The sequence below is a fragment of the Sprattus sprattus genome (assembly GCF_963457725.1).
Source record: "Sprattus sprattus genome assembly, chromosome: 10".
NCBI classification, from domain to species: domain Eukaryota; kingdom Metazoa; phylum Chordata; class Actinopteri; order Clupeiformes; family Clupeidae; genus Sprattus; species Sprattus sprattus.
This window is the reverse complement of record NC_137908.1, coordinates 12,674,724-12,690,905: the sequence shown is the minus strand read 5'-3', so window position 1 is coordinate 12,690,905 and position 16,182 is coordinate 12,674,724. Positions and strand designations below refer to the sequence as shown.

At 41.4% G+C, this 16,182-nt stretch overlaps 1 protein-coding gene across 1 annotated transcript in view; it reads right to left on the bottom strand.

The window, feature by feature from the left end:
- Positions 1-10,046: 10,046 nt before the first annotated feature.
- Positions 10,047-16,182, bottom strand: part of raly (RALY heterogeneous nuclear ribonucleoprotein) — a gene marked incomplete at both ends in the record, with an annotated part of 14,220 nt that continues 8,084 nt past the window's right edge. Inside the window, 5 exons of the mRNA XM_080846352.1 lie at positions 10,047-10,088; positions 10,224-10,363; positions 14,528-14,644; positions 14,832-14,909; positions 15,112-15,269. Of these exons, the coding sequence (XP_080702478.1) occupies positions 10,047-10,088; positions 10,224-10,363; positions 14,528-14,644; positions 14,832-14,909; positions 15,112-15,269 (535 nt within the window). The remainder of the gene's footprint in view (positions 10,089-10,223; positions 10,364-14,527; positions 14,645-14,831; positions 14,910-15,111; positions 15,270-16,182) is intronic.

Sequence of the window (16,182 nt, the reverse complement as noted above, 5' to 3'; positions counted from 1 at the left end):
CATGTTCTGTGCTTGTATGTTCTGTACGCAACAACTTTAATTGTCTCATAGAACTTCATAACATTTCCCACAAACTCTCCTTCGTTTGAATAGCAGATGGGCCGTGCATTCCTGTCGTGTCGCTCCAGCTCAAATGCATATGCTGAAAAAGCAGGAATGTATGCAGACATGCCACTATGAGTCTCTGGGAACTGTTAGTTTTAGGGAAGTGGAATCTTGGGAAAATACACTTGCTGTCGCCATGGTAGATGCAGATAATGTGTCTTGGTGTGTTGGGGACTCCCACCCTCAAGGTCACGCTGATTAAGCGTGGTGAAATTACAATTGGGTTAGCCTGGAAAAATAGCTGTGTTTTTGCACGTGTTATGTGTTTCTGTACTCGAGTGACAAGCCCAAGACTTCATGCAACAAATACAGATGCCTACGTGAAGCACAAAGGATCACCTTTAGCCCTATTCTAATTTGGATAGATGCTGTGTCAGGTCTAGAGCAGGGAACCTAAAAGAAGGAGCAAATGTTTCTATGACGCATACATAATTAACAGATGCTTTCCAACATATACATAATTAACAGATGCATTCCAAAATACAGTTTAAAAAAGGGAAGGTTATATATAATAAACATTACAGTAAAATTATTGTTTATCTGAAAATGTCCTGCAGAAAATAATGCCAGGCTGTTAATACAGCTTGTGCAGCACTCTAAGCCATTAACATAGTGGAGGCATTATCCAGCTGTGAGTGGAAAGCAGGTCTGGATTGCCTGATTCCTCTTTTAAAAGCTCCATCCCTTCAAAACCCACATACCTCCAGCCACATGTGGAGGAATAACTATTCGGCAAGTGGGACCTGAAATGGGTGTCTGTGATATAGTCCAGGCAAAGTAGCGTTTTATGACAGACTAATTGTGAAATATTTTTTTTTCAGCATAGATCATTTCTATGAGGTGTCCAGAACAACATACTAATATTCCTTAGAAATCCTGGTTGGGGAAATATGGTTAATTCTCATCAATCTGAGATGTGTGCTAATAATGCCAGGCAACAATACACCCCAAAAATGTAATATTTTTCCTTTACTCCTATGAAAATGAAAAATACCCATGGAAAGTAAAATTGTTGTATAAAAAGTTTCTCTGAAAATGAATTTGAACATACAGTGTGCTATACACTAATCGAATATTCCCAAAATACACCCAAATAGGCTTATTTTTTTCCTTTACTCCTACCACAATAAAACTTTACATAGTAAAAGTATACATGAAATATAACTTTTTTTGTATTTCAAGTTTCTTTTGGGATTAATTTGAATATGCACATGAACTCCACACTTATGTCCGAATATGTCCTAATTTGCATAGGCAGAAACACCATTCATATGTATGACAAATACATTGGCCCAATCTTCATCCAATTGCAATGGCAATGGCAATGCTGCTTTTAGACTGGCCTCTAACCTGAAAACTGCCTGGCTTGGTAGTACCTGCCAGGGGTATGGTGTTTCTGCCTTTGCAAATAAGGACATATTTAATAAGTGAGGAGCTCATGTGCATATTCAAATTAATTTCAAATGAAACTTGTAATCCAATTTTTTTTACTTTTCATTGGTACTGTCATTGTGTAAAGTTTTTTTTTAAATACATTTTTGGGGTGTATTGTTGCCTGGCATTATTAGCACACAAATCGGATTAATGAGAATTAAACATTTTCTTATATGATATCTTAGGTCTTTGATTATGTTGTTCTGGACGCCTCATAGAAATTATCTATGCTGAAATTATTTTACAGTTAGTTCTATTTTTGGCTCCAAAATGGGTTACTTTGCCTGGACTAATTGGTGTTCATCAAACCAAACGGGACGCTTGGATTTGTACTACTGCAGCATTAATTATACTGCATTTATATTATTACTGATGTAGTGCAATACACCACAACATTCTTACACAGCTACTGACTGCTTTGTCAGTGCTGATAAAGCTATGATCAATTCTTCATAGCTGATGTTGAACTATGTACTTTTAAGGAGTTCACTCACTAGACATAAATTAAATGCCATGTTGCAATAGCGATGAGATAATGCAGCTGGACTCTGGTTTGCGTTAATAGCCATTGCCACAATGTCCATGGAGTGCTCCATGAAAATGTCCTGAGTGATGTCAAACCATACGCTAATTTCCAGGCAGATATGATAAAGCATTTACTTAAGGATATGCTGCCCAGTGTGCGACCTCAATGTAAGGGCTGACTTAGAAAACATGCTGGAAATATCAATTTGTGGCTGCTTTAAGAGTCCAGTGTAATTTAGCAGAGAAAGGGAAAATGGTTCCTTAGGACAGCAAAGTAATACTGTATATAATAATATGTAATTAAGACTATACATGCAAATACACATCTGGGTATATTACCCATATATAATGTTACAAAGACACTCTGCCAATATGAAAGGCAACTAATAGTATGGTCAGTAAATATTTAGTTAAACATTTTTTTTCTTTATATAGAGGTAAGATGGGTGAGTTTGTATGCTTGTTTTAAAAATGTAGGATGTCTTACAATACATTCAACACACCTACAAACTAAGGTTACTATTTTTTTTAATGTTAGTCTCTCCGCTAGTCTTGCATGTAGAGGTTATAAGTGTGTGTTTTGTGAGCGTTTGTTCAGGGCAAGCCCATGTCTGACGGGCCCCTGCTCAACATCACCGCTCACTCACTGTTGAAGTGGCCATGAATAATGGCCCTGTTTTTTGGCCTGGCTTGCCTTTGGCTTGTGAGATTTGTGAGCATTCCAACACCCAAATCTGTTCCCTACCAGAAGCTGAGGCAGAATGCGTGGTACCAAAACAAAGGGCTATGAGTAAAGTGTTTGCCAGCTGTACTCTATTTCAGTGAATGAGCTGTCAAGACTTCAAACACAATGTGTTCCCGCAGTGTTTGACACTCCTCAGCCTATAATTAAGTACATTTCATGGTGTGGTTTAAGTAATTATTCTGTTACAGAATGACTATGCACCCCAAGGTACAGGTCACACTAAGAGACAAAAGGGGGTAAGCAGAGGGGGATGAAGAAATGTCCTGCAGTCAGAGAAGTTTGGAATGCACCAGTGGTGTTATGATGGATGTCCTCCAGGTACAAACCTCACTATGTCCTCAGATGACCTGGGGTTGAGCAGCACCGTGAGCGGGTCTGTCATAAATACTGAACTGAATCTTGCTGGAGAGAACTATTAGTTACAAGATTGTAAAGTTTTTTTCCAACTTTGTTTTGGTACAGACTAGACTCAAGGATTACTGGGTCTTCCAGAAAAAAGGATAGGAGTAAATAGGAGTTACAATAACTTAAAATGGTTTACTATCAGTGGTTTTCACATTAAGTAATCCCTTGAGGAAACTTCAGTTTGTATGTCCTTGTAACACGGACATCATGGAAACTCAGATATGAGGTTACCCTTGGCATTACCATTGTCCATAAAATGTCACACTTTGGTACAACCAAGACTACAAATATAACTATGGCCTGAACATAGCTGTGTACTTCTACTTGTCCCAAAATAGTATTCAATACTCTCACCTTACGACCCTTTGATGGCGATGGGGTTTGCGCACCCTACAGCATGTCATCCCAAGGGCCACAGCCCATTCAGACAGGTCACTTAACATTGGATGTATTGAAAAGATTTGCTTATTTTTTTGTCACCAGGAGGCTTGGGTGGTTTTGTACACCATCAACTTGTATAATGCGGTCACGAATGTCTAAACTGAAAAAACTGTTGTTGCAGTAGGGCATAGAATACAATTTACACACTGGTTTTGGGCCATATTCCAAGGAGGCTGGTGTTTGTGCATTCAATGTGGTTGTCCCCAGTGGTGTAGTCCAGGGTATACGCAGGTATACGGAGTATACCCACTTATTTCAGCATTGCGTATACCCACTTCTCAAAACAGGGCGTTTATCCTGTGCTGTATGGGCTGCTTAAAAAAATTAAAGAGTATACCCACTTCTCCAGGGACCACTACACCACTGGTGTCCCTTCAAAAAATGGATGTACAACATCTCTGCCATGGGCCTCCCAGTTTCCATGAACTTGAAGTATTCTTCCAATGCACTGCCCAGTGTGATATTAGCTCAAAAACGGAAGTTCAGTCGTCTCACCTGATCCAGAGAGTCCCTCTCTCTGGTCCCTCCCTGTCAGTGTTTGATGTATGACCAGGCAGTCTAACAGCATATAGAGAGAACACAAAATCCTCAGGTTTGGTCATGGCATTACAGTTTGAGACTCAACTATGGCATGCATTTTGTTTATGTCCTATGATGCAATTTGGCTGATATTAAATCCCATTCAATGAGTACATGATGAGCAGCAAACTTACTGAGAGGGATAGATTACCATCACAGGTGGTTGATTTATTTCTGTATGCGCATCTGGCATCAGGACTAAGAAGATGTATGCACTGTAAGTATAACCAATGTCTGCTGCAAGTAAGTCAGGGAAATGTCATCAATAAATCTGATCGAGTTGCGCAGAACTAGAAATATCAGGTTGTCTGGCACAAAACATTTCAGGGAGAGAGCACAGCCAATCAGAGAAGACGTGGGGAGAGACTAGGGCTGACTTGATAATTGCAGTCTCCTCTAGTTTGGGTGGGAGAGGAAAGAGGAAGAGGTCATGTGGTAACAAGGGGACAACACTGGTATATCACATATCAGCAAGCAGTACCGGACTTACCTGTCTGATCCATGGGCACTGTTGCCCAAACAGCATGGAGAAAGAGAAAAATCAAAAAAAATGATTTATTGATTAAAAATGTGTCAAACACTGTGCAATGTCTAACATGTCTGTTTACGCCACTGTACTCTGTACTCTTATCTTGTGCGGATACATTCCCTGTGTCCCATGGTGATTACTAGTTTAACCTGTTACTAGTTTAACCTGTTATGGACATAGCCACCAGGTGAAGTTTAAATGAGAATGTATTAATTTTCAGAGAAAATACGAATGTCTGGGGGATTATAGACTACTGGTTGTGGGTGCATAGGTAAATGGCAGCAGTGACAGAGTGAGATTTGAGTATTGATGTAATGTCAACGGAAGATAATGCGTGTGTGAGTGAACTAGTCAATGGAAGATAATGCGTGCGAGTGGATAAGTGAGGGTGTCAAGAGTGTTAGTTAAGGGAGAGGTCCTTTGACCTAAATAGTCCTCTCCCACTCCAAGGGTAAGAAAATTAGCTACCTCCCGGCCTCCTTCAAGTCAATGCACAGCTGCTACAAAGACTGCATGGGGCGCAGAGTGTGCTGATACTTTTATGTATGTTTTCAAATTTCACAGTTGTCCTTCTTGAAAACTATGCTTTTATTTGTCAATTCCCTCTTTCTATCAAGTTTGAGCTTTTGTAAACGTTACAATGCATGTATTATAGCCACAATAGGAATCACTGCTTAGCTTTCCACACACCCAGGTTTTAAAAACTGCCTACAAAATGCCACATTTACTTCACAAAATCCATGAGTTCAGCAAAGTAGACAAACGCCATTCGGACTTCTGTGGTATACATGGCATACAACAGACATGAGTACACCTGAATATCACTGCTGTGTTTAATTATTAAAAATGTTATCACCTTACAGCAATGGCATTACCCGCAAGTTGAACAGTGGGGTATTTTCTTTTATGTGAAATTAAACGAGAGTACGATTCAATGCGACAAAAGTCGGTACACATTTCATTACCCAGATTCAAATCTTTTTTTCAATACTTTATTTTTGACGACAGACTCAATCCTCCTCCAGTGTTGCACACGTTTCTGGAGAGATGTTCTGCCATTCTTCAGACTTTTTTTTTCAGCTGCTCATTGCCGGAGGGGTTTTGTTGCTCTACCTTTCTCTTTAAAATATTCCAAAGGTGTTTTGATGGATTCAAGTCAGGTAACATACTTGCCAGGTTATAGTATTAATTTTATTCTTCTTTTGAAACTCCTGTGAATTTGGCAGTGTGCTTTGGCTCGTTATCAATTCCTCTGGCTATCATCTTCCATGTGGCGCCATGATGCAGATAGACACAGCCCGAAATTGGTCCAAAATGGAGGAAGTTCTGGTGTTCATAGGTCATTTTATAAACATGTGCATGCAATTAGGCTAATTGGAAAACACAGGTGCTCAATTTGTTTCAATGATCACAGGTTTTCTAATCACAGTGATCACAACTGTATTCACATTTGTTGAATTGAGTTGCTACTTTGAGGCCTGTACTTTCAATACAGACTTTCTAAAGTTTTTGTTTTTACTTGTAAGAAGAAATACTCTACTTGTCAACTTAGAAATTATTTTAAAGGGGTAATACAATATTTTGACAATATTTTCAAGTGATATTGCACAGGGCTCGACTCACTTCCTTACTACTGTAAATTACCCAAACACATGGCACTCACTTCCAGAGGTCAAAAAGCATTGATTGCTTTCTTTGGTCTAATGTTCTTAGCAACTGACACAACATAAAATATCAAAATGCTCCGGATAAAATACTCCCAAGTCCATGCTTTCTAGAACCTAAAATGTTGAACTTGCTTGAAGGGGCAAAGGGATATGAAACAAGAAATCACCAAAAATCCTCTAAATTGGAAAATTAAAAAACTAACTGGCTCATCTGTGGCAGAACCACACCATCTGTACACTGCATAAAGGAATGATGTGAGAACCCGAGCCCAGTGGTGTAGTCCAGGGTATACGCAGGTATACGGAGTATACCCACCTATTTTTTCTGTCAGCATTGAGTATACCCACTTCTCAAAATAGGGCATTTGTCCTGTGCTGTATGGGCTGCTTAAACAAAATTAAGAGTATACCCACTTCTCTAGGGACCCCTACCACACTGCCCGAGCCTATCAGAGAAACACCAACCCCCCTGACGGCATGTTCTACATGTGGTTCTCAAGGGTCACTTATGGTGAACAAAAGTGTGCAGAGAGTCTTCTGCCTTGTGAGTCATGCTTTAACAGTAATTTCAAAATAGTTTCAGAACATAAGAACTCAAATGTCTCAATTATGATCTAGAGGTTTGTAAATCAAAACTGGAGGCAAATGGCGATTTTATTATTTTCTGCGAGCATGGCACTCATCTTGGCACAGCTGACTCAGACACAGCTCTTTGTGAGTGCCAGTTTGTCTCAAGAAACAGCTCCTTTGATCTTCTAAGGGCTCCAGCTAAAAGATGGAACGGTGGAAATAGGTTTGTTCTGACAAACAGTGCAACACATATCAACCTTGACATCAATCATGACCAGACCACGGCTATAAAATGTGATGTTTTTGTGTGCAAGAATGTCCTGATGGTTTGCGGCCTGTACCTGAAAGCTAAGTTCTTAAGGCCAGGAAGTGAAAAGTAAAAACAACACAATAAGCAAAACTTGTTATTTAGTATAGGAGCTACATTTACCTGTTTTTTTTTGTTTTTGTTTGTAGAAAAAAAAAATCATTTGTGTTGGTTTCACAACTGAGATGCTTTGGTGCTTTCCTTATCGTGTGTGTTTGTGTGTGTGTGTGTGTCTGCATCTGCATGTCTGCCAGTGTTTGCGAGCGTTTTCCAGGCTCATTTTAGCTGCCAGCTAAACAAGAAAGGATTTAGAGGTCCACGGTGTACCATGCATTTTCAAAAAATGACATCTGAGAGATTTGAGGATACCGGTACTGTTTTCACAGAACACAATCAAACAGGCCTTTCACAAGATATCATCATCATTTATTTACATCTGTAAAGATCTCTTGCAGTCTTGAAAGTGCAAGCTGAGGAGTATGCACAAGTAATTAAAAATAACCATTGTCATCTATTTCGATTCGCATATAAATAAAACAACATACACTGGAAAAACACACAAAGAAAACAGATGGAGAAGAGAGTAGAGAGGGAGCGTTGGAGACGAGGAGAGACATAACAGTACAAAATGTCAGTCCTCACTTCAGGTACAGTTTGCAAAAAAGTTAGAAACGTTCAAACACATCCTTGGAGTACTGTTGTGTTTGTTTTTTTGCCTGTGGAATTCTCACATCACAGGCAGCATATATTTGACACTAACCCCCACCCCCCACCACCAACCCATTCTTCCCAATTTAGTATGTGTGTGATGTCAGGGCAAATTAGTTTTAGGTTGCTTCCCCAACCCCAATACTCCCTCTCACCCCCTCCCACCCACTCCTACCCCCACCTCCAGTGATTGGTGGCCTGCCTGTCTCTCTCTCTCTCTCTCTCTCTCTCTCTCTTTCTCTCTCTCTCTGTCAGTCTGTCTGATGGCTAATGATGAATTTGACGGCACCCCTTGGCTCTGGATGTCCTCCTGCAGAGTTTGTGGTACTAAAAGGGTTTCCAGTCAGCCATCTTGTCCAGCTGCTGACTGAACACAAGCAAGATGAAGAACAGCATTAACACATGAAGGCAGATGGAGGAAAGACAAGCAACAGGAGAACTGGCTTTTGCAAAAAAAAGATTTTTAGAAGTCAGAAGAAGAGATGTGCTGGACAACTGTCAGTCTTCACATGTGGTTTTGTTTCCATTTGATTGTTTAGAAAGGAGAATGAGTAAAATATATTTTCCCCTTTCACTCAGGGTAAAGGAGAAAAATAGCCAGACAAAAAAATAACCCAGCCACACTTTCTGACGTACATCTACGTAAAACTCTTTCTTGCTGCAATGGGATTGCATGAAAGACTACAATTTAAAGCACATGTCAAATTGCACCAACCGAATGATTACCTGGCAGTTTGGGAGTATTGCCATCATATCTGCAACAGCATCTGTATACGGTGTCATGCTAATAAAGTTGTTGAGGTAGCACCCCTGGGTTTAAGTTTATCCAGCATACACACATGTGTGCACACACACAGACACACACAGACACACATACACAGACACAGACACACACACACACACACACACACACACACACACACACACACACACACACACACACACACACACACACACACACACACACACACACACACACACACACACACACACACACACACACACACACACACACACAATTTCTAGACTGTTATCTTTCATCATGGCTTTTGGGCTCAATTTATCTCCACACAGACCTGTGACTGTAGAGGGTGCATGCCTACTTAAAAGATACATTCAAGGTTACGGTTCAAATGCCAGGGCAAGGATGGACACCCAGTGCAGTCTAAGTGTGGCCTCACCTTACAGAGCCACAGGTTGGTGTAATTTAGTGATGGGGGATGGGGGGGTGGGGGGCAGACAGGGACTTGGTCTGTGTGGAGTGATGAGCCATGGTAAGTGGTCGCAGTTACGCTACTCAGCTCCACAAACAACGCCAGGGATCAGAGAGAAATGAGAAACCAAGCCGTTAACACAGAACGCTTGTTTGTCTTGAGACATACAGTCCCCTACTGAAGCGTCTCTGCGGACGAAAAGGCTCACGGAAAGCTGAAGCTCAAGCCTCAGGGTCTTAAAAGCAGATTAGACCATAATCTCACTCGGTTTGACCCATTTTCATAAACTCTTGGCGTGACGGTCAGATTTGATACGGGCCAAATTCTCTGCAGTGCCTAACAAACTTCCCAGTGGACGACATGAGAGTTAGAGAGTAATGTAGACAGCAGAGACGTGTTGAGCCACACTGCCAAGGCCACACATACTGTGTCTGCTTTCTAAACCCTTTAGATAATATTGGGCACTTTTGAACTTAGTAATTGATTTGCTTTTCATCTTGAGGCAGTGTTTTATTTCATCCAAGGAATTCTAGTGCATGTGAGATCAGATTAAACTGATACAAAAACAACATACTAAATAAGTTGATAATCCGAGGCAATAAATTGGCATGGCTACACTTAGCCAAGCATTTTTAACAAGGATGAACAATTTAACTTCTTACAAAGTCATAAAACGTTAATGCTAAAGTTTAGAACAGCTTTAGAAAGGTATTTATTTAGGTTCACAAAAATAGCCCCCCAAAAGTGGAATAAACACAAATTCATACACATTCATACACACATGTCATGTGGGCTACTGTTAACTGAAACTTGCCTTTTATTGCAGGATGGATTCCATTTCTGATAAATGGTTGTTTTCCTGTTGGTGGACAAAACGCATTTTTAGCATGGGACAGAATTTACCTCTAGTTCCATGCAGGCCACTTAGAAACATCACAGCTAAACCCTTGCCCTCAGCACTTATCCACTCTTACTTCCTGACTTCCTCTCTCACCATGTCGTCGTCACATTCATCCTGTGTCCCCTCCTCTCCCTCCTCCACCTCGATGGCCTGGCTGTCGTCTGCGAGCCCTTCTGTGTCTGATCCCGAGTCATCCTGGGAGACCTCGCTCTTACAGTCGTCATTCCTCAGTTCTACACACACACACACACACACACACACACACACACACACACACACACACACACACACACACACACACACACACACACACACACACACACAGGCACACAGGCACACAGGCACACAGACACACAGGCACACAGGCACACAGGCACACAGGCACACACACACAAAAAAAACATGCGTATACATTTAATCATTTGACATCATTAACCAAATGTCAAATGGATATATAATCAAGGAAAACATTTCTTATTACATTGCATTAAATCATTCAGCCTGGACTCAAAGTCATTATGCATAGCTGAGTCTCCGGATGTCTTTCCAACACCACAATTTCCTACAGGTCTGGAGAATTAATACAACCAGACAACTGGAACTTGACAATGTGTATAAAATGTTCTAACTTTCCTTGAATGCATACAACTAACATCTGGCTAAAACTGAAAAAGCATGCCGTATCAATCATATTCAATGTGGTCTTAGCACGAGAGAAATTAAAAATAAAGTTGTTCTTTCCAAAAATCTCTGCATGTGAAGAACTGTTTAGATGCAGACTCCACATATAATCATTTAAGATATGGCCACATCCAAACAAAGTTTGCCACATGTCAAAAACATCTTCTGTGAATGTCATTGGATAAACTTTGCAGCTTTTGATGAATCCTTCACAGTGCATACATACATGGTGTATAAAACATGTGCAAAAAACAACACACAGACACACAGAGACAACAATAAGTAGTTACATATGTATTCCAGACGCAAACAGTACAGGTGGTCACTCTGACAGTGCCTTCCAGGAGGGTAAATCTGGACAGCCAGTTTTTGTAAAGGTTTGTGTCCAAAATGCTGTAAGATTTGCTAGCATTGTTAGCACACAGAGAAATGCCCAGGGTGAGGGCCGGAAAGACAGCAAGCTAACATTTGGCACTGAACAACGCTAAAATTTGTGTCCATACATATCTCGGTTGGAAGAACCTCACCATATGTGAGTGCATTGGAAGTGGTCAGAGCGAGAGGGAAGAGATGACAGAGAAGGAGGAGCAAGGAAAGAGCAAAGAGTAGGAAGGGCAAAGGAGACGAGATGATGCATCCTTAAGTGTGTGTGTGTAGGTGTGTGTGTGTAGGTGTTTGTGTGTGTGTTTGTGTGTGTGTGTGTGTGTGTGTGTTTAGGTGTTTGTGTGTGGGTGTGTGCGTGTGCGTGTGCGTGTGTGTGTATGTGTGTGTGTGTGTTTGAGTGTGTGTGCGTGTGTGTGTGTTCGTGTGTATGTGTGTGTTTGTGTGTGTGTGTGTGTGTGTGTGTGTGTGGAGGTGTTAGTGTGTTCGTGTCTTTGTGTGTGTGTGTGTGTTTAGGTGTTTGTGTGTGTGTGTGTGTGTGTGTGTGTGTGTGTGTGTGTGTGTTTGTGTCTGTGTGTGTTTGTGTTTGTATGTATGTGTGTGTGTGTGTGTGTGTGTGTGTGTGTGTGTGTGTGTGTGTGTGTGTGTGTGTGTGTGTGTGTGTGTGTGTGTGTGTGTGTGTGAGACAGCCCTCACCTCGGCCCCCTGTGTCTTGTCAGTTGTCAGTGATGACTATTTGTGAGGTTCAGTTAGTAGGGGGAGGTGTTTGGGTAGGAATATCTAGGGAAGTAGATGGGTCAGATATCAATTTATTAATTATCAAGAGGGGTATCAACAAGTGGGGTGAGATACGAAGATACTTTTAGGGAGACATTGAGTTGGCCATTGATTACTGTTTGGCAAGACATCCTCGGCCTTCGCAAGTCCCCGAGTCCCTGAGAGGTTGTTGGTTTAATGTCACCTTGTAATACGTATTTTGTCCCCTGGCCTTTGGTCTTCCCTTTAACGGCCAAGGTGAACTGAAGCATGGCGTTAACTGCCTTGAGTGCGAGGGATGTCAGGCGCAAAAGCTGAAATGGTTTATATATTTTCATATTTTAACAGTGCAATTCAAAAGTGTATAAATGGCTAATTTACATTTAGAAAAAAAAAAAAAACAATTATCTGAATCCCAAAATTGAAAACTGAAAACCTACCTAAAGAATGTTTATCCGAATTGTCGAATAGTTAAATATTCAGGCTCAACCCTGATCTTTTCATAGTTATCCATTTTTAAATCCTGAGAATCTTTTGTATTCCTCATCCATCCTTTTGAAAATTAAACAATTACTTTCAGTCTTAAAGTCTTTTGACAGCTCCTCACAGCTACAGTACACAGGGAGAATGTATTCAGCAGTAAAATAGCTCTGCTCAGACGAAACAAGACACAAAAGATTTGGCCCAAAATAAAGAGAAAAAAAGCCATGTTTGTTCTCAGCTCAAGGTCAGTACACTAATAAATCTCTCAACTGCTGCTCTTCCTCAAAGGTCTTTGTCTAATGCCATAAACACAGATGAGTTATGTCCTCTCCTAAACATTCATATTTCTCCATCAAACATCTCACACATCACAATGAACATGTTAGATACATGAGATAATGGGATTTCAATTCGATATTGACGAGAGAATGCCATGAATTGATTAGCTTTAATGGTTACGTTCACTTCTTGCGGCGCAAAAATAGCTCCACTTAGACCAAACAAATGTGACAATTTTCTGCAGGGCTCTGGGGAGACGTGTTGCTCTATGACATCAACTCCATGTCCAGTTCTCACATTCCACCCTGGAAAGCACACCGAAGGGACCAATCTCACCGAAGAGGGGAAAGAGGTAACCCGGCCAAGCCAAATTATTAAAACCTGGAACATGTGTAACAGCAGTTCACAAATCATATCAGGCCCTGGACGGCCTCCACCAGGGAGGGATCATGTGGAACATTAGTGATGTTCTAAACTACAGCTATATGAAACGCACATATTTGTGTTCCTTTAAGTTAAGGTTGTAAGTGCAAGCACACAGTCTGCAAGGCCTGAATGACCATCTCTGAGGGAGCAGCACAATTCCTTATTAGCATCAACATATGTATATCTGCGTGTGTGTGTGATAGAAAGAGAGAGAGAGAGAGAGAGAGAGATATGTGTGTGATATAATGTGTATTTTAATATTGCTGAAAGCAGTGATAAGGGTGGAGCCCAGCCGGGTGGAGATAGGAAGGGGGGGAGGTTGTGTGGGAAGGGGAAGTGAAAGAACAGGTGTCTGCATTTGATAGATGTACATAATATACTTATACAGACATCCGGTGGTAAATACATGATACAAACAAGACCAGTTTAGTGGGCATACATTGTGCTCATAGGGTTACTGTTACAGGGGTAAGGGGAGTGACATGCCTCTTCACTCAATTGGATAGACTTACAACCAATCAGAGCAATGTAGTATGACCATAACCTAGACCATCAGGGCCAGCTAACAAATTAAACTTTTACCGAATTCCGTAGGAAGGACGTCAAAAACATCTTTTTAGTCGCCAAATGCCTTGATCGCGTTTCGCAGTTCCTTTTTCAAAAAAATGTATGCGCTGTCGATGTCTTCTAAAACAGACTTGCTGGCATAATCTACACATCTCAGCTCTCCCAAACGAATTCAACCCAAGCGCACTTTAGTGAAGTGGTTGATAACGTTACTATTGATCATCTGTCCATCATCGTATAAACCTGCCCTGACAATTTGATTGGTACGAACAGCTCTGGTGCTGCCATAGTTCTGCCCCAACGGAGCAATGCCAGACCGAACTTCCCGACCTCAAATGTTGTGGGCGGGGCTAAGTCGGCTGGCACCCAGGCTACTAAATTTATGGCCTGTGAAGAATTTAAAAATGTTTCCATGACATCCCATCTGGCAGAAAATTCAATATCATAGAAATTGAGGCATCAAGTTCAAAAGTTATGTGCTTAAATGCATTTCACCATCACAATGCAATCCACGTACACAGTGCTGCAGTGGCAAAACAATGCACTCAGATCAGACTGAACTATGAGAACTGTGAGTGTCAGTGTCTGGTCGGTGGTTACTGGTGGGGCTGCATTTGCTGAGACCGCAGAGGTAGGGACTAATCTGACCTTCTGTCTCTTCTTTGGCGTCTCGTGTCTGACTGACTCTATGAAACTCTGCCCTCTGCTGGGCATATACGCCAGAGAGGAAAGGTGAGGTGGGACCCTGAAGCTCAAAGGTTAAAAGTGCTTTGAGCTACAGCTTGAGCCTACCTGTGCTTGTGCCTCAATGTGTTTGTGCCTACCTGTGCTTGTATATTTGTCCTCTGTGATTTCCTCCAATCGTCCAAGCAGGGCATCGATGTTGCACTTGATCTGTGTAAGCTCAGACTTGATAGCCTGCAGCTCATTGGATTTCGCTGCTGAGATGCAATAAGAATCACACACAGTACACACACGCACACACACATTCACATACACATACACATACAGACAGTATTAACGGCTACATACACAATAATATTCACAGTTAACTGATATTGAAATTATTCCTGTGCAAGTAAGATAACATTTATATGCAACTAAACATCTAACTTTTGAGCCACCTACGGGTAGGGGTGTTTATCCTTTGTCTTAGCGAAGCACCTTGAGACAATGTTAATGGTGCCGTACAGGTGGAACAAGGATCTGCAATTGAATTATATTGAGTATATGACAACCCCTTACACAGGACATTGAACTGTCTACAAGCGCAATTGATCAAAATACAGTGGAGTGAATCAACAGTGGGGTAAGCGTACGGCTGAATGGGAAATGATCAATAGACTGGAGAATAGGGGGGGATTGAGCGATAGAGGGAGGCAAGGTAAGGGAAGAGAAGATAACTTACGCCTCTGTTTAATGGAGGTGCTAGGGAGCACAGAGGACCTGGCCAGCAGTTTGACGGGCAGAGCCTTCAACCTGCGCACGAGTGGCATGGCCACACGGGGGCGCTTGACAGGCACCACTCTGGGCACCGGGGACACTCGACCTCGATATTCAAACAGCCTGCAGTGGTCAAACCGATAGAACAAGGCACAGGGTTTCTGATTACACTTTAACATAGGATCACATCTTAAACACAATCAGTTTCATACGTTAGTGAATGGGAAAAACACACACTCACACACTCACACACACACACACACACACACACACACACACTCATATTAAACCCACTCATTCAGACCACATGTTAAATTAGCCCATGTGGCATTGAGGGTGGAGGTGTAGGTTCAACAACCTTGTCAGGTCGTAAAATTCCTTTATATATCTTAATAACATAGGACCACAGTGTGAGAAATTTCACATCTCAATCACACATTTCACAGAAGAATCACACCACAAACCCACCTCTGGCAGCATATTCATGCCAGAAAGAGGAGATACAGGTCCATAAAGGAACACAGAAATCTAGGGCGGGGAAAATCTCCTGAGTCTTTTAAGATTCTCATGCCTTCCATGTGTGTCTCATTCCATTCACCCTGAGCATATGTGGTTCACTGCAGGCAAGGCCCTCTCCCTGTCTGTCTCCTTGTTAGGACCGTATCATAAATTCTGTAACTACATTAGGACCATTACATGGAGTCATGTAGAGACTAACCCTAAAGTTGAATGTAAATTCTTTCTGTTCTTGCAGTCTTGTATTAGGACTTGTCATTTTATTTATTTCTCAATCATAGATGTTATGTTCAAGCATGCATCACTTTTTAAAGGAGCTGTTAAAAAAATGGTTATCATGCCGGCAGATATGCTTAACCCATGTCAAAGTCACTTAACCAAAGTCAAACTAAATGCCTGGACAATGTGTAAGCAAGAGAGGCACAGAAAGTAGCAGTATAACAGAGAGAGAGAGATAGATACATACATAGAGAGATAGAGATAGATATAGAGAGTGTGAAAGATAGATAGAAATCTTTGG